Source organism: Venturia canescens, chromosome 7 (genome assembly GCF_019457755.1).
Source record: "Venturia canescens isolate UGA chromosome 7, ASM1945775v1, whole genome shotgun sequence".
Lineage (NCBI taxonomy): Eukaryota > Metazoa > Arthropoda > Insecta > Hymenoptera > Ichneumonidae > Venturia > Venturia canescens.
The window spans coordinates 6,617,764-6,644,298 of record NC_057427.1 but is presented as its reverse complement, the minus strand read 5'-3'; the positions used below and the strand labels follow the sequence as shown (position 1 = coordinate 6,644,298).

General features: G+C 43.0%; 2 protein-coding genes across 8 annotated transcripts in view; both read right to left on the bottom strand.

Moving 5' to 3' along the window:
* The window catches only part of LOC122412880 (inactive tyrosine-protein kinase 7-like), a 29,232-nt gene extending 18,715 nt beyond the window's left edge, over window positions 1–10,517 (bottom strand). For both annotated transcript variants that reach the window (XM_043422841.1, XM_043422842.1), the window contains exons 1-2: window positions 10,174–10,517; window positions 1,651–1,956 (exon numbers count right to left, since the gene is read on the bottom strand). In XM_043422841.1, coding sequence (XP_043278776.1) covers window positions 1,651–1,956; window positions 10,174–10,213 — 346 coding nt within the window. In that variant the 5' untranslated portion in view covers window positions 10,214–10,517. The remainder of the gene's footprint in view (window positions 1–1,650; window positions 1,957–10,173) is intronic.
* A 1,817-nt stretch (window positions 10,518–12,334) lies between these two features.
* On the bottom strand, window positions 12,335–25,782 carry LOC122413387 (homeobox protein OTX2-A-like). Of its 6 annotated transcripts, none has more exons than XM_043423695.1 (8): window positions 24,748–25,782; window positions 18,513–18,744; window positions 18,085–18,432; window positions 16,695–16,846; window positions 14,935–15,119; window positions 14,576–14,696; window positions 14,150–14,356; window positions 12,335–13,238 (listed from the first exon to the last, which is right to left on the bottom strand). In XM_043423695.1, the coding sequence occupies exons 3-8, from the start codon at window positions 18,338–18,340 to the stop codon at window positions 13,137–13,139; spliced, it is 1,023 nt and encodes a 340-aa protein (XP_043279630.1). In that variant the 5' UTR covers window positions 18,341–18,432; window positions 18,513–18,744; window positions 24,748–25,782; the 3' UTR covers window positions 12,335–13,136. The 6 variants fall into 6 exon arrangements, with proteins under 6 accessions (XP_043279630.1, XP_043279632.1, XP_043279633.1 ...); XM_043423697.1 differs by lacking the exon at window positions 24,748–25,782 and adding an exon at window positions 19,139–22,168 and having other exon boundaries at window positions 14,576–14,693; XM_043423698.1 differs by lacking the exon at window positions 24,748–25,782 and adding an exon at window positions 19,139–22,167 and having other exon boundaries at window positions 18,100–18,432.
* Between the last annotated feature and the right edge of the window lie 753 nt (window positions 25,783–26,535).

Sequence of the window (26,535 nt, the reverse complement as noted above, 5' to 3'; positions counted from 1 at the left end):
GTATTTGCCTGGATATATAATGAAAATAAAAATAAAAGCGTTTGAAAAAACATGAATGCTGGTGGGCGTTTATCAACGATCGCGGTGCTGCAATTTCTCTCGGTTTTATTTCCGAGATAAAAAAGATTCTATCCGCAGACGGCTCGGAGGTTCGCAGCAGTTGATGAAGATACATTCGTTTTTTTCAACTTTGCGATAGGAACCTCAATAATATTTTTCCAGATCATGAATCTGATCGAGCTCAAACAGTAAATTCGGTATTGAACTCTCCGAATATAAAAAGGAATTTCTTCGATGAAGAAGAAACAACGACAGACACAAAAAGTCTGCGAATGTTCGACGATTTTTGTACGTATAGTCTAAAAATGATATTTTTCGGCGAAACATGAGAAATTTGCGTTAACCGCGCGAGCGAGGAGAGTCGAAAAAGATTTCTTTGATACGACGAAAACCGGTAAACATTATTTTACCACTCCGCCGGTTGGCAGAAGGTGTGAAAATCATTGTCCCGTTGTGAAAACGCGATGGAGATCGAGGGGGAATTTCGGTTGTCAAAGGATTGTCACGACTGTCGCCACAATATCGTACACGTGTTAAAAAACGTAAATATACCATAAATTGAACATAGATATACAAACACACATAGAGATATCCATAGCAGGGGGAGAAATAAATGCACTAAATGCACTCGCGATGCACTCGTCTGTAACGGGTTTTATAATAATTATGAAACGATACATATGATAACAAGCGCCTGGAGGTGAAAAAGGGAAAAAAACGTGTGGGGTTGGAGGCGCTAACGACTCCTCTGACTCGCCCTCTCGTGTCCCGACTCCATATTAAATAATATCAGCCGACATATAAATTTTTTCTTCCAATTTATTTTCCCCAGTCTTTATTTACATTTATTTAGTTATTTTTTTTTTTTTTATCATTTCCCTCAAATTTTCCTTCGTTACATATTAAAATAATATACGCGTGGCAGAGTCTCTGGTAATGGAGTAGACGAGCATTAACGCGTGTCAGGGGGTTGTTTTCCCGCACGTTTTTCTTCTTTTTTTGTTTATCAAGGGAAACGAAATGAAAATCTTTTTTTTTGTTATCAAAAAAGTGTGCACTCGTGAGCCACGTCATTCAGGCAAGTGAGAAATTGAGAAAGAGGGAGGAAGAGAGAGAGGGTTGCACCCTCTTCATCGAGCCACGAGACGCGGTCCTCGACTTTTTTAAATCATTAAAATATATCAAGTGTCTCCACCCACGCGCCCGGAATGTATACTGTCGTTCGTATTGCCTCGCGGTATAATTCTCCGTTCCTCATTGCTACGTATCCAGCAAAAAAGAATGAAACGACAGGAAAAAAAACACACACCGGAATTGGACAACGCGCGCACGAACGCTGCGGAATCGCGAGTCATCGGGAGAAAAAAATCAGCGATAATTGGACCGGCTATTGAGAGCGGATCTCGTGGAAGTTGGACTTTATTTTTCCAGCAAAGAATTAATGACGAGCCGGTAAATATGAACGTAGCTAGAGAGCCTAAACGCGGCCTTTAATTCTAACGGTTTTCTCTCCACTCGCGTTTAATGACTTTGCCCAATTATTATCGAGCACGTGTAAAAAACGTGTTCACACTATCGCCAGGTACTCACATTGGACGTCGATTTTAGCTGGCGAACTCTCGATCGTGTTACCCGTCGCCTCGTGATGAGCCACGCAAACGAAATTGCCACTGTCAAAGATGCGGTTGACCCTCGTTATGTACAAATCGCCACCGACGAGATGCCTCCGAGGACTCGGTGCTAATTGTTGCCCGTCGATTTTCCAAGAGTATTTCACTCCCTTGCTCGGTACCGTTTCGCATCGCAGACGCACCGGCGTCCCTTCCACTTCCGTATGATCCTTTGGACTCACCGAAAAAAAGAGCTCTCCCTCCAGTTGAGAGCTCACCGATAATGCTGTGAAAAAAACAATGCAAAAGTACGTTCGAAATTAGTGCATGAGAATCTCAACGTCGATTCTAACCATTCGGTTTCTTCGACTCGATCTTTTCCAGAAATAACATTTTTCAACAACAATAATCATCGCTATGAGAAATATTGGTTTTCCTTGTTTTTTTCCACCGCTCGATAACCCCTCGGGAAAAAAATGACGGAAGCTCTGTGAATTTCATTTCATCCCTCTACTATACGCTCTCTTTTATTCCCTTATATTTGCATTGCTCGATGTTTTTTTCTATTACTTTGCTCCTTTTTTTCCATCGAACATTCTCAACGTAAATATTTCCCAAGAGTGATATGCCGCATAATTTTTGCCGATACGACTCGAGTTTCTGCTCATTTCGGTTATTATTATATATTTTACGCGTACGTGGTTTTGTATATTTTATACGGAAGCTCGCATGTGTACGCGCGGATGAGGTTCTAGATACGATAGACTCCCGCCCCGCGGGACACTCTTTTCCTCTTTTATTTTTCATTCCCTGTTTCCCTCTTTCTAGACATGTCGCATAGGAACATCGGAGACAACGACGATTCTCGGGGACTCTCTGTTTTGAATTTCTCTTATCCAATACACTTTTGGGTACGCCGATATGGGAGATTTTGTGGCTCGTTTCCTCCGTTTATATCTGGGCTGGACTGTGGACCAGCTTTTTATCGGGCGTTTCAGAATATTGTGGAGATAAAATAATTTGAATTCATATGACGCTGAGGTTTGCAACGTTGGAGTCCAACGAAATGATGAAAAAAAAAACCCTCCAATAATTCCAGTAATTCTCCAATTTCTTTCCCTGCCGAATGTGCAATTCGTAGTTTTCCATCCTGCGCCAATACTTCGTGAAATAGAAATCGCTGAATTGCAAATGTTTTTTTCGTTGAACGCTGCGAATTTCGGCGTCGTCGAAATTATTCGTTCATTTTTTCGAGTTAAAATAAGCGAAACGATTTCTGAGTGAACGCGTTTTTCTCGCTACGATTTTCGCTAGAAAAACGGGACGAATTTCGACGTCCAACGTTTTTTCGAGATATCGAGCTACCATTCAGAAAACATTTAATAATTCAATGGACCTTCGGATTTTTAGGAATAGATTGAAAAATGAAATCGTACGAGATTTTTTCGTGCGTACACATTTGCAGGATCCCTTTCTCGCGTTGCTGGTCCACGCGCGGCGAGACGCGAAGGTACGAAACGGTCGCGAGTCAACCGAAAGCCATAAATCCATCAAGGGCCGCCCTCTCGCGATCTTTTATTTATCTTGCTCGACGCCGTCGTCGTCTTATAGTAGTTTCTCCGGCCTTAGTCGCCTTACCTAATTCTCTCTGCTGTTTTTCTGCGATTCCTTCTCTCTCTCTCTCTTTCTCTTTTACTCTTTCCCTTTGGAAAGGTTCCCGCAGGTATCGCATCTCATTGCCGCTGCGTTTGAACTCTACCGAGAGGACCGAGTTTGTTCTTCTTCCTCCACCACCGCCTTCTTCGCCATCCCCAATTTTTTTCCTCTTCGATCTCGCGCCCAGCCTCTCGCGATTTCCAACCTCCGAGTCCCCAGATTCTGTCAAACGTTAACTCCATTTTTTGCTCTTCCTGCGCGTCTTCATAAAAATAATAACGAACGCGGATGGGTGCGCTGTGTACCTCTGGCGTTTTCCCAAACCGAATAACCGCTCGTTGAGTGCGAGCTTCCTTCGGAAGCTCCAATTTTTCGATCAATTATTTTAGCAAACAATGCAAAATTGTTTGAGGGTTTGAAATTCGGTAAAAAAGATTGTCAATCGGGTGGGTCTTCCGCAGTTAAAACCCTTCGTTCAGTGGCCTTCGAAATGATGATTCGGCCTCGCTAAATCCACCGGGGAATTAGCAGAATCAGTCGGAACTAACGTAAAAGGGGGCAGAATTTCTTCGCGAATGATGATTTAGATTTTCGTACGATCATAGCTCAAGGTCGCCACATCCAACGATCTCAAATGTGAATTTCCATAAATATTTAATCCCATTACAAGCGAGTTTGATCTGTGAAAACTTTTCCTTATTTAGGAACTTCCAGTAATTGCGTTTTGATTAAAAAATTCTCGTCTCGAATTCTTCGGTGCTTGTTTCACGGCAAAATTGCTAAGGCGGTGGCTATTCGACGGGGCAGAGGGGCGAGGGGGATCTGATTTCCTCCATATTACTGTATGATATAAATCGAGTGAAAAATCCTTTGAGAGAAAGATCACGACGGAAAAAAGGAAATAAAGAGAGAGAGAAAGAGAGAAAATTGATAGCAAAGGGGTGGAATGGAAGCGTCGAGAGTTCAAAGCGTTCTCGCAACAGCATCACAAACATTTTTCTTCCTCTTCCTTTCTTCCTCCGGGTCTTCTTCACCGTTATTTTGTTCTCTCATTCTCCTTTTCCAATGAGTTTTTTTTTTCCATATTCCCCGTTTTCATTACCTTTATGATTATTTTCTTACTTTTTCTTGTACTCGATACGATTATTCACCGTGAAACCGGAAAATGATTAACGGCTCGGTGGGGTTGTGAAGGTTTTGCCGCCTGGGGAATATCTCGTCGAGCCAATTACCGCGTTTATATTTGACCCCAGAAACAGCAAGAGGAAAAGAGTGCGAGAGAGAAAGAGAGAGAGAGAGCGCTGCTCGCACCCGTGAAACTCTTCGACATGGTCCCGATGCAATATCGAGGTTCCGATCCACCTCTCGCTTCCTCCGCCTGTATTTTTTCAAGCTCTTTTTTCAGTAGCGCGATTTTATGCTTCTTGGTTTGATATTACACCATAAAAAAGTAGAGACAAAGCAAGAGAAAAAGCGTTGCGAATTCCGTATAACGTAATATGTGCGTTGCACAAAAAGCTGGCATAGCCAGTCGAGTCTCACAGAACAAACACAAAAATGTTCCCCCTCCTGCCTGCTCGCTTCGTTCGGCCTTACCCCTGTGCCCCTCTCGAATTTTCCTCGAGTTTCGCTCTTCGACGTTTATTCCATTGTTGGTGTTTTTTTCTCTCCCCTTTTTTCCAACCATCGCCCAAACGGAGTCTCTCCGCGTTGTCGAGATTAAATAATGGCTCAGAGCTTTCGATAACATTGAATGAATCCTTTTTTCATTTCTTCTTCCCGTTTATGTCGAGAATCCCGATCTACCGGTACGATCAAATGCGTTTAAGGGGAGCCGATGGGACATTAAAAATGCTTTCATGTATTTCGACCTACGAAACAATCCGTGTGATTATCAAATACACGTTGCCAGCTCCCTCGAAACGTTTCCCTTCTGACGAGCCGGTAACGATGAATTGGCAAGAAATGTATTTCCATTATTTTGAGACAAACGTGTATCTCGCTCTACACATTCTAGCGAATGTTCGTAATGAAGGAAAAGGATTAATGGAGAAAATGCATCGTCGTCCAATATTATGCGAGGTGATGTGGTGATTTCATTAAAATTTTCCTCCCGTGTGTACAGAAGTACGTATGTGTAGAGGCGATAGCGTCATGGTGTACGTACATTAAAGTCTCGACGCGCAGCATGTAACAATCCGAGCGCGAAATCTGTCGAGTTTGCAGACTTCTCATTAAATTCCCATCAGCCTCTTCTCTCGTCCTTCTCGCCCATTTATATTCTTAGTTCACACAATATAGTTCTACACTGTGTACACGAATTTGCTAACCCAGGAACGTAGCAACGTAAAAATATAATTACAAAATGGAGTTTAAAATCGAATCAAAAGCTGGCTTCGGTTGAAATTTCGATCAGGCTGATTTTGGGCAGGCTCTGGAGTCTGCTGTTCGTCCTTTCCAAAAATTAGGGTCACGTGACAGAGATGAGTGCGAACGTAATAAAACCCGTGTACGGGTGGGACAAGGGCAGAGACGGAGGGAGGGGTGGAAAAGAGGATGGAACAGAAAAGTGAACTGCAGGCGGACACAGCTGCTCAAGGAAATGTTTAGATCGAATGCTCGGAGAGATATAGCAGCAGCGTCGAAAAGAAAGAGAGAGAAAACAAATGTTGAAGCTTTTGAGAGCGATCTCTACTAGGTCGTAAAAAATAACACTGTTTATCTCTCGGTCGCGTCCCTTCTTGCCATCCGGTAAAGATTTGACGAGCACGTTACTTTTTTTTATATCTTTTTCTACCCTCGTCTCTTCGTAATTGCATAGTATCTTGCGCAGATATTTACGAAGAGGAAGAGAGAGAGAGAAGAAAGTTTCACAAGTTGGGAAGAGAGAGAGTGAGAGCCGGAGGGGGAAGAAGTCGAAAGCCGAGTCTTCGACGTTTCTTCTCAAAGTCCCGCGACGATAGATCCGTGCAAGATTTTTTTGTTTACACGTTCGTGCACTTTGATGTGAATGTACGCGCGGAGTGCAGAAGCGGCGGCGCTACACAGAAAAGTTTTGCTCCCAAGTTCTCCGAAAGATTCCCCGATACTTGTTCGAAATGATAAAAAAAATAATAATAAATACAAAAAATAGTGAAAAAACGTCTTGTGACGGAAAAATAAAGATGGCGCTGAGAAACGCGCACCGAGGCTCAAGACCGAGCGAGGAAATACGCGAGTTTCGTAAAAGTAACGAGTCGAAATAGGGAGAAGAGAGCGGAAGATGAAAAGAACAAAAAGAGAAAAAGATTCGCCAGGGAAATTGTACTGCGTGGTTTCGCCTCGGCAAATCCCGCGGGTTGTGGCCTACGATAGTCGGAAAAGGGTCTCCGAAAAGTGCGCCAAGATATCTTCGAGCCGCTCTCATCCTCGCTCCTCCACTCTTTTCCCTCCTCAATCTCCGCACTTCTCTTCGTTGTTACTTCCCTCGCAGACGCGCTAGTCCGACGCGGCGCGAATTTCACGGTCCTGGACATTTTCACGGAGTCCCGAGTCTCCCTCCCTCCCTCCCTCTCTCTCTCTTCCTCTCTCTACACTCCACATTTATAATGGTGTACATGGAACAGACAAAAGTTGCCTTTCTTGGGTCTCATCCTCTCATACACAGTTCGAATATATGTATATAATAAATGTATGCGCCTCTACACACATTTATACATCCATGAGAAATCCTTCTGTTCATCTTCTTCATCTCCTTCGTCTTATTCCTCTTCTTCGTTTTGGCTTCCATTCTTGTACTACCAAGCGAGTCTCTCAGCTTATTTTTTTTTCTCGCGTTGCAACGCTTCCTCGCACGAAGATAGAGCCTTAATGAAGGAGGAAACTCCGTGGTGTGTACGGGCGCAGAGAGAAGAGGTAAAGTATACGAAGCAGCTACGCGAGTACGAGGGAAAGAGCGCGTGCATGGGAGAGCAGGAGGAAGAGAGAAGAAAGGGCTGAGAGACGAAGTATAGAGCCGTAATCTCTTCGACTCCTTATTTTTTCTCCTTCTCTTTTCTCTCATTCGTCCATTTTCCATCTTCTTTCGTATCTGCTATGAGAGCTCATACGTTCGCGTGACCGAGCGAGTGAAAAACTTTACCAGCGTGAATTCAAGACCCGGCCCGGTCCCCAGTCTCGAGAGCAAACTCTTACGAATCCACTATTTTTTTCACTGCCACCCGACTATTCTCATGGCCATTTTAATCCGGCGGGCTTTAATCGCACATGGCCAACTTAGTTTTCTCATTCTAAGCATTTTTCTCCCATTCAAAAACATGATGAATTATCGACTCATTTTTTTCGACGCTCCAAACTCTCTCTCGATTATGGTGAACCAATTTTTTCTTTGGCTATTTAAAAAGTGAGGCTCTGGAATATTTCCGGGAATATAAACGATTTTTTGAAATTAAGAGCTCCACCACGTTTGGGCGGTTCGTACAAATTTACGATTATTTTTCGAACTTGCTTCGTTTAGAACTTTTGGCCACGCGTCGCTCATTTTCTTGCCAGCATCTATTCCGGCCTTACAGAGAGATCGATTTTCCTCCGAGCCGTCGTTTCTCCCTCCGATTTGCTGCTGAATTTACAGCAGTCGACGATTAATGCTGCAGGAAATAAAACAAATCGCATTTTGCGAATCCGCGTCGGAAGCCAATCGCCGCAATGCGCGAATTCAAAAAGCAAAAGGCCACCTTCGAGTCGAAAAAGTACCTCTAAAGAGAATCCATTTCCTGTAGGAATGTTAAACACGTTGTGCTGACTGAGTACGTGTTTCCACGAGGGTTATAGCCCTCGCTCTCGAGCCCTTGGTCGACGCGAGAGAGATCCATACGTCGTTCATTCTGTTCATCCGTAACCCGAGACGTGTAATTAGGACCATATCCATTTATATGTCTGTATACATGAACACTCAGGCATCTCGGTTCCTTTACCTGCACCTAACCCAACACATCGCATTATCCTCTGATCGAAGCCGAGACAGAATTCTGTAGTCCTCGAGTTTGTTGGAAATTCCGATACTCTGCGGCGAGACGGAGCGATCTATCCTCGCCCGCAAACCACGCGCTTAATTATGTATTAAGGTATCATAAATATGAATATACATCAAGTATTTTCGTACTGCTTATTTGGAGGTGAGACTTTTCAAAATTCCATCGATTTTTTGAACTTTCGTGCCCATTTTTTTTCAAGTTTCGACCGACGAGATCTCGCAATGTTTTAAAAAATGTTTTTTTTTTTATATTTTACAGCTGATTTTTCCGCGACTTTGAAAATCGATTTCGCACTATTTACAACGGAACGCAAATAATGTGAAGAAAACTTTATGCGCGAGGTAAAAAAAAGTTTAGAGAAAATGCTGAAATGACGTTAATTGATGCTCGAAACAATCGCTAGCAACGAATAGTCAGGCACTGAGAATATTGAGAGATGAGACGTGAAATCTTTTAGGCTTACGGGTATATGACTTTTTCGTACATATTTTCAGACCTCGATGTGCGTGTGTGTATCGTAACTAATACCCGTCAAACCGGTCGCGACACGTGCTGCGAATTTCGCGCTACATCATGTCCAGACGCGATTCCCCTCTCCCATTACGTATATAGGACGTATATTTTTTTTACGGACCAGAGGGCGATCTCTTTTCATCCACCGCACGAACAAAAAACTCTCCCCGTATCGCATTTCGTACAGGGTATTGCTTAGTTGCGTGTGTACATTGACGCTCTCGTCGGAAGAAAAACTTGCCACACTCGCAAGCCGTACACGAAAGACGATGACGATACGTCTCGAAGCTACGAATAATTAGCGAAATGAATTTATCAAGTAATATATTTTTCTGTTGGTTTTCGATAAGAATCGATCACAGGCTCGTGGGACTTGTCAGCCTCCAAAAAAGGCACACGCTTCGTGGTTCGGTCATTGCGAATTGTTCGAAGCAACCGTTCGGTGGTTTTCAACGCACACGTTTGGAACGTGGCTTCATTCGGATGAGTGATTTAATCATAATTAGCTTGGTGAAACAATAAAATTACATTTCGTTCGTGCTCCGATAACACTGATAGCAAATTCCATGAATATCACATTACGCTGGAGCAACATCAGCGGAGCCGAAGCTCCAATCTAAATAAAGACTCTGTTTCGCGAGCGTAATGGTGATGAAAGAAAAACAGTAATTCAATTTGTCCAAGTTCTCCATTGCACAGTGCCAAAAATAAGGGGTAAAAATTAAATTTATATGCATTCATATATATGTGTGGGGTGGATAAATATAGTCGCGGAGAGTTGATTGCGAATCTCGGGGATTAATCAGGGTGCCAGAACCGCTCGATTCGAGCAGAGGAGGGAAAGGGCATGGGGGAACGGGGGAGACGGTGTATCCTAGTGTTTCCCGCAGAGGTTGTGATTCATCCCCTTTGCTAGAGCTCGAGACACTATTCTCTCCTTCTCTCGGTCTTCCTCTACTTTTTCTTTCATTCCCGTTTTATAGGTACAGCATTTACGTACAGTAGAACCCTTCGAAGTACGAACGCGTTATAGTTGAGCGCGCACAGAGTTCAAGACCTCGGATAGAGTGCCGAGTTGAGTAGACTGCTGCTTCACCAAGAATGAGAGTGCAGCTGGGGAGAAAATGAGTGAAAAGAGAGGAGAAAGAAAAAAGTCGTGGGGAAGAATAAAAGGAGAGGAGCAGAACGCGATGAGAATTGGAGTTGTTGCAAAAAATGTTTGGAATACCGGACGGGGATAGTGTGGTGGAGTATGACAATAAATGGAGAAGGAGGCTAGAAAAATGACTCTAATTCGCGAATAAAAAGTGTTGAACTCTTACCGAGGCATAGAAGAAGCGAGCTCCGCACGAGGAAACACATCCTTCGCGATCACTCTCCGAAGAGAGACAATATTTGTCTTCGTTTTAGTTATAACTAAAAATATAATTTTCCGGTAAGCTCAGGATGCACTTAAAGTTCTTTGTTTTGAGGGGTTCTTCACCAGAACGTCATTTTCGCGTCTGTCAAAAATCCCCGGGGATCTCTTCTCTTATTTCGACCTCACCGTTGACGATTGCAAAGATACGGGATCGCAAAATTGTCCGTGGTAAGCCAATCGGTAAAAAAAACGGAGTTAAAATTCGTAAAAAACTACAAAAACGCGCCACACGCGCGACCTCACGAAGCGAAGCGACGCGCGGCACTGCCACACGGATATGCCGAATCGTACCAAGCCGGCTGCGGCTCCCGGGACAACCAGAAAGAGGGAGGAAGCGAGATGCCGAATTGAAGGGAAGGAGGGAGAAAAATTATTTCCCTTCAGGCCGACAAACGTACATGAGGAACTGGGCAATTTCACCTTGAACAGGGAACGCCTGCGCAATCCCCCTTCCAACCCCTCTTTTCCTTTGTCTCTTAAAAATCCTTCAACTTCCTTTTTTACCGATCGAGACCGGCAAGTTACCACTACGATCCTTCGGCGCGACTTTTCAAATCGATTCCTCGCCTTCGACAATCATCCAAAAACTCTATTTCAATTCTGCAGTAAACCTTTTTTCACATTTTTTTCTGGAAGAGCAACAGACCCAAATGCATTTATGTACTTTCTATTCTGAAAATAGACCCCGAACTCCAAACTCCCTGATTCTGTGGCACACAGAGAAAATGGATTCATTTTGTGCAGTGAGGAACACATTATTTTTCAACAATTTTCAAAGTATTTAGGCACCTCATTTTTTTCATTTTGCCATTTTTCGTTCCTTCAATTCTAAACAGCTTTATGTAGATAGCAAAAAGTGATGCACGTGATAACTATATTTCGTTTTGTTTTCGAGTGTTATTCATCGTGTCAGACTAGCACTTACTCATAAGTGGAAATGTATTGTAAATCACAAATGTTCACTGTTAGCATAGTAAATTCTACGATAAATTCACGAATATGCACCGAATACGTGTGACATTTTACCAAAAATATAGTTTTTTTTTCCAGGATTGCCCAAGCATGGTTTACAATATAAACATTTGAAGTGACTGAAAACATTTTTTACTATGCTTACAGAGAAAAACACTCTTGAGTCTTTTGAACAAAAGGTATGGGTAGTGGTGTTTTTACTATGGTTAATAAAACAATTCGTATTACTGCTCAATTCGTATTCCTAGTACTTTCCTCTAGAATTTTTGGCCTCGTTTTCTTCGTGCAGGCGGAAAAAATGCTGTGAATTAAAACGAAACCTCCAAGTCTACTCAAGTTAGACTTTGTTTCTAGCCAAGGAAGAGAGGACTGAAAATTCCAACGCTTTTTTGAAGCGCAAGCTTTGTTTCAATTTTTTTTTAAATTATAGTAACCATAGTCGACGTGGCTAATTTTTGGGACTTCGATGGCCTCGTTTCGAGTGTACTCAATCGGGATAAGGTTCTATTAAAGAGATGGTAACGAAATAGCACGTTTAACCAAATAAGCCACATGCTTATCGATATTAAATATTCTTTCATGTTGTTCAACGTTGCAAATTTTTAATGCTTCTAAATAGAAGTGGGCATTGCAATTGTTGAATCAGTAAGTAATAAAATATCCTCCCTGCTTCCTCGAATAATAATCTGGATCCGGTTAGAACAGATTCCGAAAAAATGACAATTATTGATTTAGCACGAACTCGTATCAATTAATGTGTGTGTGTGTGTTTTTTTTTATTTTTCTTATTATGATTATCAATTTTATAAGAGATTCATAATAACAATCTAAACAGTCATATACTTACAATCTTACGTGTAATATAATTTAAATTTATAGTCATTCATTTATTTATTCTCTTTTTCATATTATATGTTTTCATTTGACCTCTAGATCGTTTCGTTATTTGTCACTGTCGTTGAAAAAGTTTGAATAGATCCGTCCGTAGACCAGCAATGATCCAGAGGAAAGTTCAACCGAGTGAAAAACACAACGACGAAATGAGTATCGTACAGAGACAGCAGAAACGAAGAGACCATAAAAACAAGCACTTGCCAATTTTAAGATTTATTTACTTTCACGAAAAATGTCTTATTTATATTATTTACAACTATATAATTCAAGCTTTTTGAGAATTTGATAGTTCGTCGGAAGCGCGAGAGAGGCTGTAATTATCTATGAAATTCAAAAAAATCTTGAGAATTTAACGACTTCATCCATTATTTTGCTTATAAAAATTATTCACTTGGTTTCGAGTCACATTTTTCTTGAATATTACGAAAAGAATTTCTCTCACCTCACGCTCCGCACGGATATGTCTTCTCAACGAATTTCCTCCACTGTGATTCTTTGGCCTCTAATTATTATCAGTATTACCATAATTCTTCTATTTATCATACGAATATTCATTTTTTCTTTCCTTATTACTTTATTGTTGCTTTATTTATTTATTATTTTATACATAAACGCGTAACTTTGGCACCGTTTTTTTCTCTCTCGCCCCACTCGAAGACGTCTGTGACGCGCTAAGAAGGTGAAACGTCGCGCGCCGATATATTGTTTCACGATGATATGTATCGTCCGGTGCGCTACGGTCCCGCTGTTTTGGTGAACGCCAAGCGATCGCTCACCAAGTGGAGCGCTCTTGGGCACGCCTTACTCTTCGATCTTCTCCATCGATGATATGTCAATACCTCACCTTCCATCGCTGCTCACCATCGATGATATGTTACACCGCTCCTTCTCTTACTCTTTCTTTCGCCATATTTATTTATTTATATATGCACTTAATCAACATTTGCCGCGCAATGATGAAGAGGAAAATCAAATGAGACGCCCAGCCTACGATTTTGCTCACTTCCGCTCGCCCCATCCGGCACTGTTGTAAAACCACGACGAAGCACTCTCGTCCCTCGTTTTACTCCACGTGTTGTCCAACCCGCTTCCACTGCCGTCCTTCGTTAACAAAAAGGAAAAGAAAGATTTTTTGGTGGCATTTCTTTATCGTTCACTGCAACAGGATGAGCCCTGACAAATCATTATTTTTTCTATCCTGGATTCAAACCGCTCATTGGTCATTCTATGAGACTTTCTTGCATATAAGAATTTTTCTTTCCAATTTCTCTTTTTCTCAAGCCACAATGAGGGCAGCAAAATGATTTTTGAAAGCTTCACGTTTGTGGTGAGAGTTCATTTCCGTTTTTTCTTCCACCATAAATGAATATTTTTTTTAGTAGAAGAGTCTGGAGTCCGGAGGTAGTTTTCGTGCCACAATTACGTTGAATAGAAAGCTTCAAATTCATGCATGAAAAAGCTCGAATAACTTGTTCCTAATGTTGCCTAGCAGCTCACGGAAATGTAAACACTTTTAAACTAATGGGAGACAACTGCTGAATACAAAGTTCCGAGTTCCGGGATTAAAAAAGTTTCCTCGCCTCTGCGAACGGAGTTTAACTTCTTTCTTTGGCTGTAGCTCCAAAATTGAACGGACGAAATTCCGTTTGTATTAAAAAAAAAAATTTTTTTTTAGGAGCACTCGAAACGAACAAAAATTTCTCCGTAATGAAGAGTAGTCTCAATAAATATCAAATTTTCGACCGGTTGTCGTCAAAAATGGATGTTAAATTGCAGAATCTCCAATCATAAATTATATCGGAGCCAATACAGTGAATCATTTCAAATTTTTGTATTCTCGAAACTTGGCAGATTTTCTCAAATTCACCGTAAGAACTTTCCGGCGCGGTAATTATTCCAGTTGGTAAATCTCAGAACGTCAAAGCTTTGGTAAAATAGAAATGATTTAGCTGCTTCAAAAATGTCGAAGACAATCGTTCCATCGAGAAGAATCTGCGCGTCATTGTAATTACCACGACGTTTAGTTGATGAGGCGCAGGCGACAGGTAGTCCATGTTCGTATAATACGACGAATAATTCTGATAGCATTGTTGTTGGGAAGCGCTCGTCGTCCACGCTAACCTCTGATGGTCACCTGGGAATCCTCCGCCGTTCTCCGTTACCGCGGGGCTCCAGATGCTGCTGCTGCTTCCCCCACTACTATAAACAGTACCGCCCAACTGAAAGGAAAAAAAGCCGCTGTTGTGGATCGTTTCAAGTCCTTGGAGATTCTTGAATTGTGTAAAAACGAGCAAATTAGCCGATCAAAGGAGTTTGCAGATAAGTTTACAGCCAACTGAAGATACTGCAAATATTTGATTCTTTTTCCATGCGCTGGTAAGAACGATTTCGTTCGTCGGTATTTGCCCCGATGATTTATCTCGCAGTCGGTAACTTACGCTCGGCGGAGTCGTGCTAGCTGCGAGGAGCAAACTCGTGGCGCCTCCGGCGGGTTTGTACTGCGGGGAGTCCCTCAGTAATGTTGGCGAACTTGCTGCTGAACCGCTGGTTCCACCACTTCTAAAATGAATGCGGAATCGATAAAATTATGGTCGGGAAAGCGGAGGAAAGTTACAACGTTTCTGGGTTAATTAGGGCACAAAGCGTCTCTCTTTTCGACGGGCTTTCATCAAAATTGGAGCACCGCGTCCGTCAATGTTTCTTTTCAACGAATTATTTTTAAAGCCGATAACCCAATTTACATTGATTGAAAAGAATTGCGGACCGAATTGGAATTTATCAGAATTTCGATACTAACAGAGGCGTTGTTGCCGGAACTGCCGCAGTCGGGGTTGGAGTTGTGGCTATCGACGGACTCTTTCCCGGCGGTGGATTGCTCACCGGATTACCCGATGGCTTTTTCGATCTCGGTGTTTTGTCCTGTTGATGCTGTTGTTGTTTTTGTTGTTGGCGACATTTTGCTCTCCTATTTTTGAACCATACCTGCAAATTTTACAACAAAATCGATCGAAAAAGAATGTCGATATTGCGGAGTCAAATGCAACGATACAGGATCGTGACAAAAACTTATTCGGGCAAGTTTTGTCAATTTATTACTGACAATGAGTGGCGTACGGAGCATTGGGAGGAATAATATTCATCAGCCATTCCCCGACTCCTCGACTTGCGATCTTAGCTACGGATTTTACCTCCAAGTTTTCTCCCCCATTCCTAATGAATTGAAAATGTCGCCCAGGCAGTAACCAGAGAGCAATTATCCAAGAGTTGATATTGTTTATTTTGAGTTCAATTGTTCATCAATACTTGATCAGACGAAAAGTTAGATTGCATGGGATGAGTTGAGAACACGCATGAGAAGGAGAGCCGCTGAAGAAGCCCCGCGCGATCAATGTTAGCGCGAGCGGCGAGCTAGCTTGGGTTTCTCTGGATTTTCTGGGGAGAAACCGACAGCTCAGTCACGAGCGTCTGTTCGGTTCTTCCCACTGGCGGTTTTTTTTAAAAAAACTGTAATCTTTCGATCTCAAATATAAATAAATTTCATCGACTTTTTTCGTCAAGGCAACAATCTACGTGGCTCTGACAAAAAATACGAGCACTGAGAGCGCTCTGATGCTCCGATCAAAAGAGAGTAATCGTGATTTTCACTTGATCTCGATTTTCGAAAAAAATACAGAAGCAAAATTGTGTTCTCTCGTTTCCTCGCAGAATATTTGGTCTTTTGTTTTCTGATTTTGTTACTGAATTTGTTTTTCTGAAAGCAACTTCGTTTCGTTCTCACACGAGGCGAACTACAGCGGTGAGATAAAAAAAATAGAGGCGCCCCCTGTTGGGAGGCGTTCGTGCAGAGCGACGAGAGAAACGTGAGGAGGACTAAGGAAGCAGAAATGGAGCGCAACGATGGCGCGATTTTTCGAGTCAGAGGTATGCATTCGTTTTTCTTTGCTTCCGAATGACACGTCGAGGGTCTCGTCAACGCGGTAGCTCGTTCAGGCCAGGTGCGCTGAATGACCGTAATTGCGATGCGCCCTTTTTTCTTGCCCCTCCCTTGTGGCCCTTGATGAGGGCGGAATATGCGACGGCACGAGTCTTCGCGTCACCGAGCGAGACTTTCGTACGAAGCCTTTTACCTCGTGCCAGTTTCACTCTCTCCCTATCTCTGGTCACGAACCAAACACTTCGAAAGTCACTGCCGTTTCTTTTAAATTTTTTTTTCGGGTCCGTGAGTTTTGCTGGATCCTTTTAATGATCCAGGATCGAATACTTCACAGTCCAAATTCAAATGACCATTTTAACAAGAATTTTCGTTACAGAATATTTATCTTTCTTCCCGAAAGTTTGCTCGAATCTCATACCGGCCCGATTTTGCTTTTCGAATCTCAATGAAGAGCCCATAAAACGTTCTCTGGCCCACCAATCGGCTTCAGAGCCCAATTGTATAATTCAATTACTCACTGTCACGATCTTTGGGGAATAATTCACTGGTCTTCTCGCGGACGACGCAAGGCAAGTTTGATTCTGTCGGGCTCGAGAAATCGTAGAATTTTGTTGTTTACCAACCTGCACTCGCGATTCTGGTAGATTGATCTTCACCGCGACTTCTTCTCGCATGAATATATCCGGATATCTCGTTTTCGAGAAGAGACCCTCCAGAACGTCTAACTGGGCCCTCGTAAAGGTGGTACGTTCTCGCCTCTGTTTTCTCGGATTGCCTTTATCAAAAAATGTAACAGAAGAGAAACGTCACGTTTATTATTCCTCGTTATAATAAGAAACATCGAATGAACAAGTAAAACGTAATTATCTAGAAAATATCATTTGTGTCGTGCGTTCGCGATCCGATCCCTCCCGATACCATCGCAATGATGTTTCGATTGAGTACAAACGATGAAATATATCGGAGGAAGCGTTATTCTGGGGTGGCTCGCGAGCACTCTCGCCCCAAGAGAATTCACTCACGTTTTTCTACCCCTCGTTGTCGACGACGACGTATCCGAAGGTTACCGGAGAATCCTGAGAGGTTTCACCTGACCCTTGGCTAGCTTTCGAGCGCGTCTCGTTTCGTTACAACCGACACGGAATTCCGAGAGTCAAAGTATACGATTTCTTATTCTATTTCTCGGGGCTCGTTAAATTTTTATACGTTTGACGAGCACTGACATTTTTTGGAGCAATCTGCTGTTTCTCATTCTCCAAAGTCTCCATTTTTGGACACGCAAATTTTATTAATTTCAAGGTTATCGAGACGGAGCGCGAGCGCTGTGATTTTTTCAATCAACTGACAATTTCGATTCGTTCTCGAATTCATGCGATTGATCATGTGAGGTATTTTTGGTTAAATTTATTTTTATCTTATTTCAGGATCTGAATTAAGGTAGGATTATGGGTGTCTAAATCGGGTTGATTTTCACCTCCTTAAAGATATTAATTCGGATAATTAATGTCGGAATTCAAAATTGTATATAAGTTTTTTCAAATTATTTTTTGGCAAATGAAATAACAAGCCATTAATTAAAGCAAGACTAATTATAGTAAGACAATCGTTTCGAATTTTTTTCCAGACCTCACATTCGTAAGAAGCGTTCATTCGTCATATGGAAAGGTAAACGATTTTTTACCCGCAGTCCCTGTACTCCTGTGTATTTTTTTCACACTTAAACAAGTTTATCTCAATAACCAATAAGACGAACCCTTTAAAATTTGATATGCGCGTCAGTCGACTACCCATTGAAATTCTGTGTTAATTTCAAGACTTTCTTAAAAAAATCGTTTCGTGCATGAACTACTTTGATGTTGAAGCATCGACGCACGTCAAGTTTCGAAATGATCGACAGATTTGAAAGGGTCCATGGGTACTCGGTGTCGCACAAATGAATATTTGAAATCGTGAATACACGTTGATTAAGAGTCAAGTAATTAAGGTAGAATAAAGGCAGAAATGTTCACTCACAGTAGTAGGACTCACCGGCAGGATTGCAACCGGGATAACCGATGGTCGAGTGTAGAGCCTCGATCGGTGGCATACTCAGAGCACTCACGTAGGGATTTGATTTTAATGCACCGTATGGTCCAGCCGCGGATGCCCCGAAGCCGGCCGGCCCGAATAATTCGGTGGCGGATGTCGCTGACGCGGTTAACCCGCCGAGATCTGTTGGACCAGCGCCCCCGCTGCAACCGGAAGTACCACCGAGGCTGTTTGGCCACATCACCACGGACTCCACCCCGGGACGATTCCGGCCTTGGCCTCTTCACCCAAGCCGAGACGCCGACGTCGATAACGACGTCCCGAACGAGTGTCCTGAAATTTAAAAAGTCGAGGAATTCATGATTTCATCGTTTCATAAATTTTCGTCTCTTATCCCTGGTTCATCTACGCACTTTCATGAGTTTTGCTCGTTATTTAAATCGTCACGATTGTGTTTCAGTGTCGTGGAGAGACAAAGACAAACTTCTGGTGATACACGCATCGTCATATTTGTAACATTAGAAAAATAAGTCTCCGAGACACACAGCTGCGGCGCGTCCCTCGGAGCTCTCGAATGATTCGGTGCACCACGCGGGTGTTCGGATTATCCGAAGGTGCAATTCGATTCCTCGAGTCTCCAGACTTCTAGATACGGGGATGATGTATCATAATTACTATTATTATGATAATTCCATTAAAAACAGATTAATTGAATGATCAACAGATGAAAAATGTTTCAATGTTTAAGCTTTTTTTTCCGACGCCTCGAGAGAGAAAATTTTCATTTTTTTCTTCCCTCATTGAGCTCATGTTTTACGAGCTAATTCTTTGAAACGAAAATAAAACAAGATTGAAGAAGCTACTGCCATTGAAGTCAAAGCAGAAGATGAGGAAACATGGAAACAGGAGGATAAAAAAGTTTTCTAAAACCTCTTTGGAGAAAGAGGTCTGTCGAAAAATCCTCAAGGATAAGGGAAAAGAGAAGAAGGCTCTATCTCTTGCACAATGGCGACTTCTTCTTCGTCTCATCTTCCTTTACCTTTAATCATTGCGTGTCCCGTCTTCTTGTTTTCTCTCCCACTCACATTTCGGCTTGTAATCGCATGTGTGTATCATATGCACAGGCAGAAAGACAGAAAGAGAGAGAGAGAGAGAGAGAGAAAGCATTAGCGTTTCAACCACGGACTGCCGTTGCTTTAGCCCCGTTGTGGCGAGACCGGAGAACGCTTCTCTCGAGACTCTTAAGCTGGGTGTATTATCCTCTCGGGTTACCACGCGCTCTTGGTCCCCATGGACACTTCTCTCGTGGCCAGAGATAGAAAGAGAGACGAGAGGAGAAGGAAGAGGAAGAGGAAAGAGGAGAAACATCAGTGGCCTTCTACTTTTTCCACTCTTTGGCTTCTCCATCTTTGCATTATGTCCATACATGCATGCTTTTTAATTTTTTTTTATTCCCTACTCGCTCCTCATTCTTTGTATAAATTTATTCCGTATTATTAATTTATTATTAAGGCCCTGAAACTCGTATGCCGGCCGTGTCTTCTTTCGATGTTTTTTATCCGCACGTCTTCCTTTTTCACACGACACATCTGCGACATTCGATGCAGCGATCTATAGATAAATTGACGAGAAATTTCTCTCCTTCCTTCTGCGCGATAGTTCGCCGTCGTCCATTGTTCTTAGAAGTGGTGCACACATGTTTCGGATTAGCCAACCCGCTTGTTGTTCTTTGCCGTTCGTCTCTTTTCGTTGCCTCATTTTTTCACGACCGACCAAGCGTTTAATTAACGTCCACCAATCGGGGATTCGTGGTGAAAAAGTCGTCAGCGAGGAGGACATGTTCTTTCGAGCGGAGAATAACGAGCGATCGTCAGAGTTTGCTTGGCGCGAACTGACAAGTCTTGACAGAATTTCGCTTAAAAAAGTTCATTCATTTTTCCGTTGGTCAAATCATCAAAATGTTCGTGCCAGCACTTTCGATCACACTTTTCAGGTCTTTAAGTTTTTTTTGGTTTTAACGAAAAAAAAAAATTCGTCGTACGATCTCCAAACTGTGAAAAATAGCAGGGAAAGTCTCGATCTCATGAATTTGAAGGCTCAATATAATTATCAGTTTATTTCTTCATGGAGTTCAACCTCGTTCCGATTGCATTCCGATCGCGTATCCCTCGTTTTGGACTTTGTAACGCTGACTCATATACGCACGTAACGATTAATGGCATCTGGCACTCTGGAATTAGCAAGACTTCGAAAGACACTCGAGGAATCACATGCGTCACTGAAACTGTCCGATAGAATTCGTACCATTCATACACTTTTATTCGCGTCCGTACAAAAAGAAGGATAAAAGATAAATTAGAGGCACACATCGCACGAAGACTTATCTGCCTACTCTTTGAGACTTTTTCAACGCTCTTGAAAAATTCCGCATGAATTGCTCGTTTTTTAATAAACTATTGTTTCATTCCCCTCGGAGAGGGGAAAAAGGAATCTTCGCGGCGCCGCTATATGCTCGAGGCTTGCTTTTCGCGGTATATTAAAAAATGACTCGCGCTCTTTGCTAGGTACGTAGGCGACACATATGCGAACCTACGTGGGGTACGCGGTACAGAAAAGGGTGAAAAGGGAGGGAAAGAGAGAGAGAAAAAGGAATGTAAATATGTATATAGATGTGAATGAATAACGAAAGCGCGATCGCTTGGAAATCTTTTGGGGTGGTCCAGAGTCGCCCTCATTGAAGCTCCCCCCTCCCCCTGGATCTTGTGAACCAATCCAAGCGAAATCGTGTACACGGTAAACCTGAAATATCGCCCTCTCCACAGCCTGTCTCGTTCCTCTCGTCTCTCGACGACCTCTTTGCGGCTTTTCCTTTATCTTTGTGCAATCTCGCCAACCCCCAATCCCTCACTTCTCTTCCCTATGAGGATTCGCACTGGAAGAGCACTGGCTCGTACTTGACGTAGGTGGCGGTGGAAACAGTGGCGAAATCTTCTGCGTGGGGCGGCCTAATAGTCGAAAAAATTCATGGGAGCTGGAAAAGTCGTTCCCGAGTGTTGCAGAGGCTTCGGGAAGCCCCTGAAAAATCAGTGAAGATTGGTGAAAATGGATCAAAGTTTTTAAATTATTTTCAACGAATCGCCACCCTTTCGGTCGTAGCTACAATTTTCTGGATGCCGAAATTCCCGTTAAATCGATTGGGAATCGCGAGCGGATTCTCCCTTTCCAACGTCTCGTCTTCTCCATCTAAAATCGACAACAGGCTGACAAATTCTTCAAGACTCTACGAGGGTGGAGGCAAATACAGAGAGAAAGAGAAGAAAAATACTGCGAGGTCACGTGTATTGTGGTAACCACTCGATTGGCCTCTTAAGGGCTCTTCTAGAGGAGTCTATGACCCTAGACTCGTGGACCAAGAGCGCCGCGGAATAGAAAGCCTTCGAGGGCTTCACTCGCGCTTCCGCGTCCTCTTTTCAACCCCGTCTCATGGGGGCGAATCGATTTGGACCTAGTCTCAAATTCTCCGTGGGATTCTCTCTCTCCCTCTATCTTTCACCCCATAATCATGAGGTAGAGAGTATGGACAGAGCAAACACTTTGTGTTACCAATAGATGGATATACGCCACCATCCCTAATGACTGCTAAATCCCCATTATTACGTTCGTTCAATGCGCACATATATATACATATATTATATGGATGTTGAAGAGCAGAGGGCCTACGAGTGCTGCTGCAACCGAAGCTTCCTTTCTACCCCCTTTGAGCGTTGCTCATCATGTACACCCACGATTTATATATCATCTCTCGCTGTGCTTTATGTGTAGAATCTACGGTTATAAGCGGAGCAGAGGCTTGTTCGGGCGCAGAATTCGATTTGGATATTCTCTCTATCTACGTCCATTGGAGATTACTCTCTTGAGCGACCCTATCGTTTGACTCGAAAATAGAGAATACGTGTAAATCGGTGAATCCAAAGGACTGATTTTGACAGTGTAATCGAGGTACGACGATATGAGAAATGTTGTCAGAAATTCCTCTGATTTATTGCAAATAGTTCATTTTTATTGTGTGATTATTTGAACGAATCCCAGCAATAAGTCGTTGCTCAATTACCGTCGTCAGCGTCAATTCGTTCAGGGCATGCTTCGATCGCGGTTGGATGACGACGAGGGGCGGAGATAAATTCAATTCGACAGCCATAGCTTGCTTCTCGTTCGAAAATTAAAAAAAAATGTTAATAACGTATTCGTGAAATATCGTCCGATCGTTCAAATGCCATTGCGTCTACAGACATACGGAATTGTACACAGAAATGGGAATTGCACCGAGGGAACCTCGGTGGTCGTTCACCAAACCACGAAAAGCATGGAGAAGAGCCCTTATCGCGAACAATGCGCTTGTGTGCAAACACTCGTGGAAACAATGCTCGAACCTCGGTAGAACTTAACTTTCTACGACAGTTAGCTCTTTCTCTTATGTATATATGTTCCATGTGGTTTTACGAACACGAACAACGGGCGTTAGAACGCTGCTGCACCAGATGCTCTTCCCCTATCAGGAACTCCCTCCCTCCTCCCAATTTTCGTTCCAGGCACTCCTGGCCACCCTCAACTCCTGTCGTCGCCATATTTTCTTCTTTTTTTACAACTCACTCATGAGATGAGGAACCTTTTGATCGTGAGTGTGCCATTTTTTGAAGCCTTCAAGCCATTTTTTGAATTTTCATTCTTTCATCCATTTTCATTCTTCATAGATTTTTCAAATAAATTTCTCAACGCTTACAGCACTTTCCCGACGTTGTGGCGTTCCGGGCACGAACATTTTTCAGTTATGAGTCCAGACGTGATTGAGAGATCGACGTTTTCTAGGATTCGAATGGTCAATATTTTTCTAGTACATGAAGAATGGCTTCGATTTCTTAAACGAGATGAGACGCGAGTCGCTCGTACTATCCTACAAAACGATAAAAAACGTAGTCGTCGTCATTGAAACCGAAGGTGGATGTTCCTCGAAAAATAGCGGCTTCGATACAAGAGACGTTTCGAACCATCCCCTGTTTTCTTCCGTCTGTTTCTCTCTTCTTTTCTTTTCTTCTCTCTCTCTCTCTCTCTCTCTTCATCTTTTTCTCTTTCGGTTTCTCGTACCCCCTTGGCCATATACCCATACAGAGATGTTTTGTTGTGAACTCATTGAGCGTAAAACTTAATTCCCGTGGAAATTCCAACCGCGATGTACTCCATACCGAAATGTATAGACTTCTTTCTCCGCACTGAGAATAAAGAGGGAGAGAATTATGTAGGTATCTATATAATACAACGCTTATATACATACGGATATTTTCGCTTGGGGGTAGTTATTAGTTGTTAATACTCTCCTTTTTCCTCTCTCGATCCCTCTTTCTCTCTTTATCTCTCGTTTCCTTTCCACAAGTTCGCCTCTTTCTTCTCCATTTTACAATGTCGTTGTACAACACATTTTGCACACACTACTATCCATTTGATCCACCAGAGTTTCATTGTTTTCCCATCTCTTTTCATCTTGACATTTTCTCCCTCTTTTTCCCTTGCACAAACACTGCTGCATTCCCCACTCAATCGCGTTCTCTCATCCACCTCCCGTTTAACCTCTTTTACTCTATTGCTCGTCCAGCCGAAATCCACGGGAAATCCTCTCTTTTTTCTTGACTTACCCATTGAGAAAAATGTTTTCTCCTCTCCTAGAGACAATTATTAGAAGCTTTTTCTTTGACGATCCCCTCCGGGACTTTGGAATCTGGTGATCTATATAAACGATTCTTAGGACCGACGACGTCGACGTTTTGGGTGGCCACGTCACTCCAAATCTCAACACTTTTACGTAACTCTCTTCCTCTCTCTCTCTCACTTCATTCTTTCTCTTTCTTTCTCTCTTCTCAGATCTTTTCACCTACTTATTCATTTTAGATACGATAGATCTCGATCGTGTTCGGCCTTTCGGAGACTGCCATTCACACGTGATAAAAATCTCCATTTCGGTCACACATGATTTTCATTTGATTCGACCATTTTTTTCATTATCCTTTCGGATAATTCGTGAAATTTTAACGTAAATGAAAAGTTTAAAAATTCTCGTACCCCAAGTGTGCGTGCAAGAGTGGCAGTACTCGCGCAGTGGTTTGTTATTTTTACGTATTTAACCCGGACCGCTTCCGCGGCTCTTGACGTCGGTATTCCTTTTCCGATTTTAACTATGATACTTTGATTGGTTGGTAAAAAAATAATCCAAGAGCTGAAAAACCTGCTGTATGCAATTGCAAGATGAGACATTGATATGAAGCTAGCTGACATGTATGAACTGCGAGATTATTGACCGAGCTCGAAACCACAGATTTTGAACATTTTCGGTCAACCACAAACGTTGAATGAGGAGGCTTTGATAAACGTTTGCGGGCCATTCAACCGCATCGAAAAGGTTTATCTTGCCACAGATATTCGAACGATTTTTCATCCCTGCGTCGTGTCACTCGCGTTCGCGGTTACGAGCGTTCAATCGTCGTCACTGTGCCCGCAGAAGGTATCGAGCGACTTCGTATTTTCCAACTCCCCGTTAAAATCGATCACACTCGTAAGGACGAAAACATAGCCAAGAGAGAATTGCTCAGTTTTACTCACTCAGGAAGTGTCGTGATGCCACTCTCGTTTTTCCAGAACAAAAATGATATCACAGGCCACTCTCGCTCTCCTTTTTAATTCGGGTGCCTCTGCCACTTCTGTTTTCGAAGTAAATTTCAAAATTTCTCACGTTTACTAATCTCCGAATACACACGGAACAAGGGGTCGTCTTCGGAATCAAGCACTTTCGGATCCCGCAAGAAGAGTCAAATCAAATCGGTGTTTGACTCTTGATAAAAATAGTTTTTTTTTCGTTGAAAAGTATAATCCAATTTTCGTCCACACACTCGCGCACAGTCTGTCACTTTTCGCGGATGCAACTTCGATTGAAAAGCAGAGCTGAAGCAACGATAAAATGGCGCAGATGCAACAGCGAGTGTACTCAGCGGTTTTTGATGCAGAGCGCAGAGAATTGTGTGCCACAAGAGTCAGAAGCTGACACACCGTTCGGTGCGGTATTCCGGAAACATTGGAAGCATCGAGTAATTCGCGTGCGTATATTTCGAGTTTTCCTACATTTTTAAATGCACGTCTACAATAATAAAACAAGAAAGGGTTTATTATTGAACTATTGGCATGTTTATGGACACATGTGTGCGTATACTTATGTATGCACACATTGATTCACATATAAATGTAACTGTATATGTTGGAAGCCAAGTCCGAATTGGCAGTTAGCGGCGAGAATGTTCGGGGATAAAGGCCCATGAAACGGTACCGATAATCGCGGAGGTCAAAGATGTACGAGCGAAACAAAGGGCGAGAAGTTGTGTTGATGAGGGATCGTAGAAACGGCGAGGTTAAACAAGACACGCGGAGGAGCGAGATTTGAGAGACGGTGAGAGACGCGCGCGCCGGATAGATGCCGTCTCAACTTTTTCCATGGGGCAACTTTTAGTTGTTACGCGCCTTGCTTTCTGTTGGTATCTCCCTTTCTCCGTCCCTTCGCCCCTATCTCTCTTTCTCGTTATTTATTCGTCTCTTTCTGTCCCTCTGCCTCTCTCAGTCGCACGCACGCACTTACGAGCTCGCTTTTTCGCTCTGTCACAATCTCTTTCGCACCTCGTCGCACTCTCAATCGCTGGGCATTCTCTATCCAGCGTATAACCGAGGGGGATGCACGTAGAGTCGGACCAACACACCCTCAAACGCTCGTACACACATTGAGCGAGGTTCGTACCGATGGATTTGACGCTATCTCTTTTTATCGCAGGGCCACCCCCTCCCGGAGCGTGGGGACGCCGTCGCGCGACGCCATCCGCCCCTGCACGCGAACCCCGGAGCGCGTAGACCACCGAAGCTTTTTGCGCGGGCGCGTCTCGCGTGCTCTCTCTCTCTCCCTCGCAACGATTTAACTTTTGCCAAGGATATCTGACGGGCGTAGAGACCTAACCGGGGTAGTTTCTAGGAACGGATAAATGCTGAGTGAGACCTTGCAGTGTTTCATCGATGTTGGAGAACGTTGGGCTGTTCATTCGTCCTTGGTTAATGAAGAAATTTTTATGCTTTTTTTCGCTACTCTCGATTCTCCCCTCAGTGACGATATCGTACGCAGCGTTTTTTTTCCTCACCACAGTAGCTCCGACAGCGCCGACAATCTCGCGTCGCTCCGGCCACCAGCTGGAATATAAATGGCGAAACGTAATGTAATATATGTTCAGATTCATACATACATCCATCGACATACACATGTAAACGCATAAATACGTATGCGTATTAACCGTGTTTGTATCGGAGCGAATGCACGCCTGTATGTGTCAGCATTTTGCGTTGGCAAGCAAGAGGCAA

Coding starts and splice junctions, on each gene's coding strand:
- LOC122413387 (XM_043423695.1), bottom strand. CDS start 18,340: ATGTGGCCAAACAGCCTCGGTGGTACTTCCGGTTGCAGCGGGGGCGCT. Junction 14,357..14,575: donor CTAGCACGACTCCGCCGAGC/GTAAGTTACCGA, acceptor TTTTCCTTTCAG/TTGGGCGGTACTGTTTATAG. Junction 13,239..14,149: donor CTCATCAACTAAACGTCGTG/GTAATTACAATG, acceptor TTGTTAACGAAG/GACGGCAGTGGAAGCGGGTT.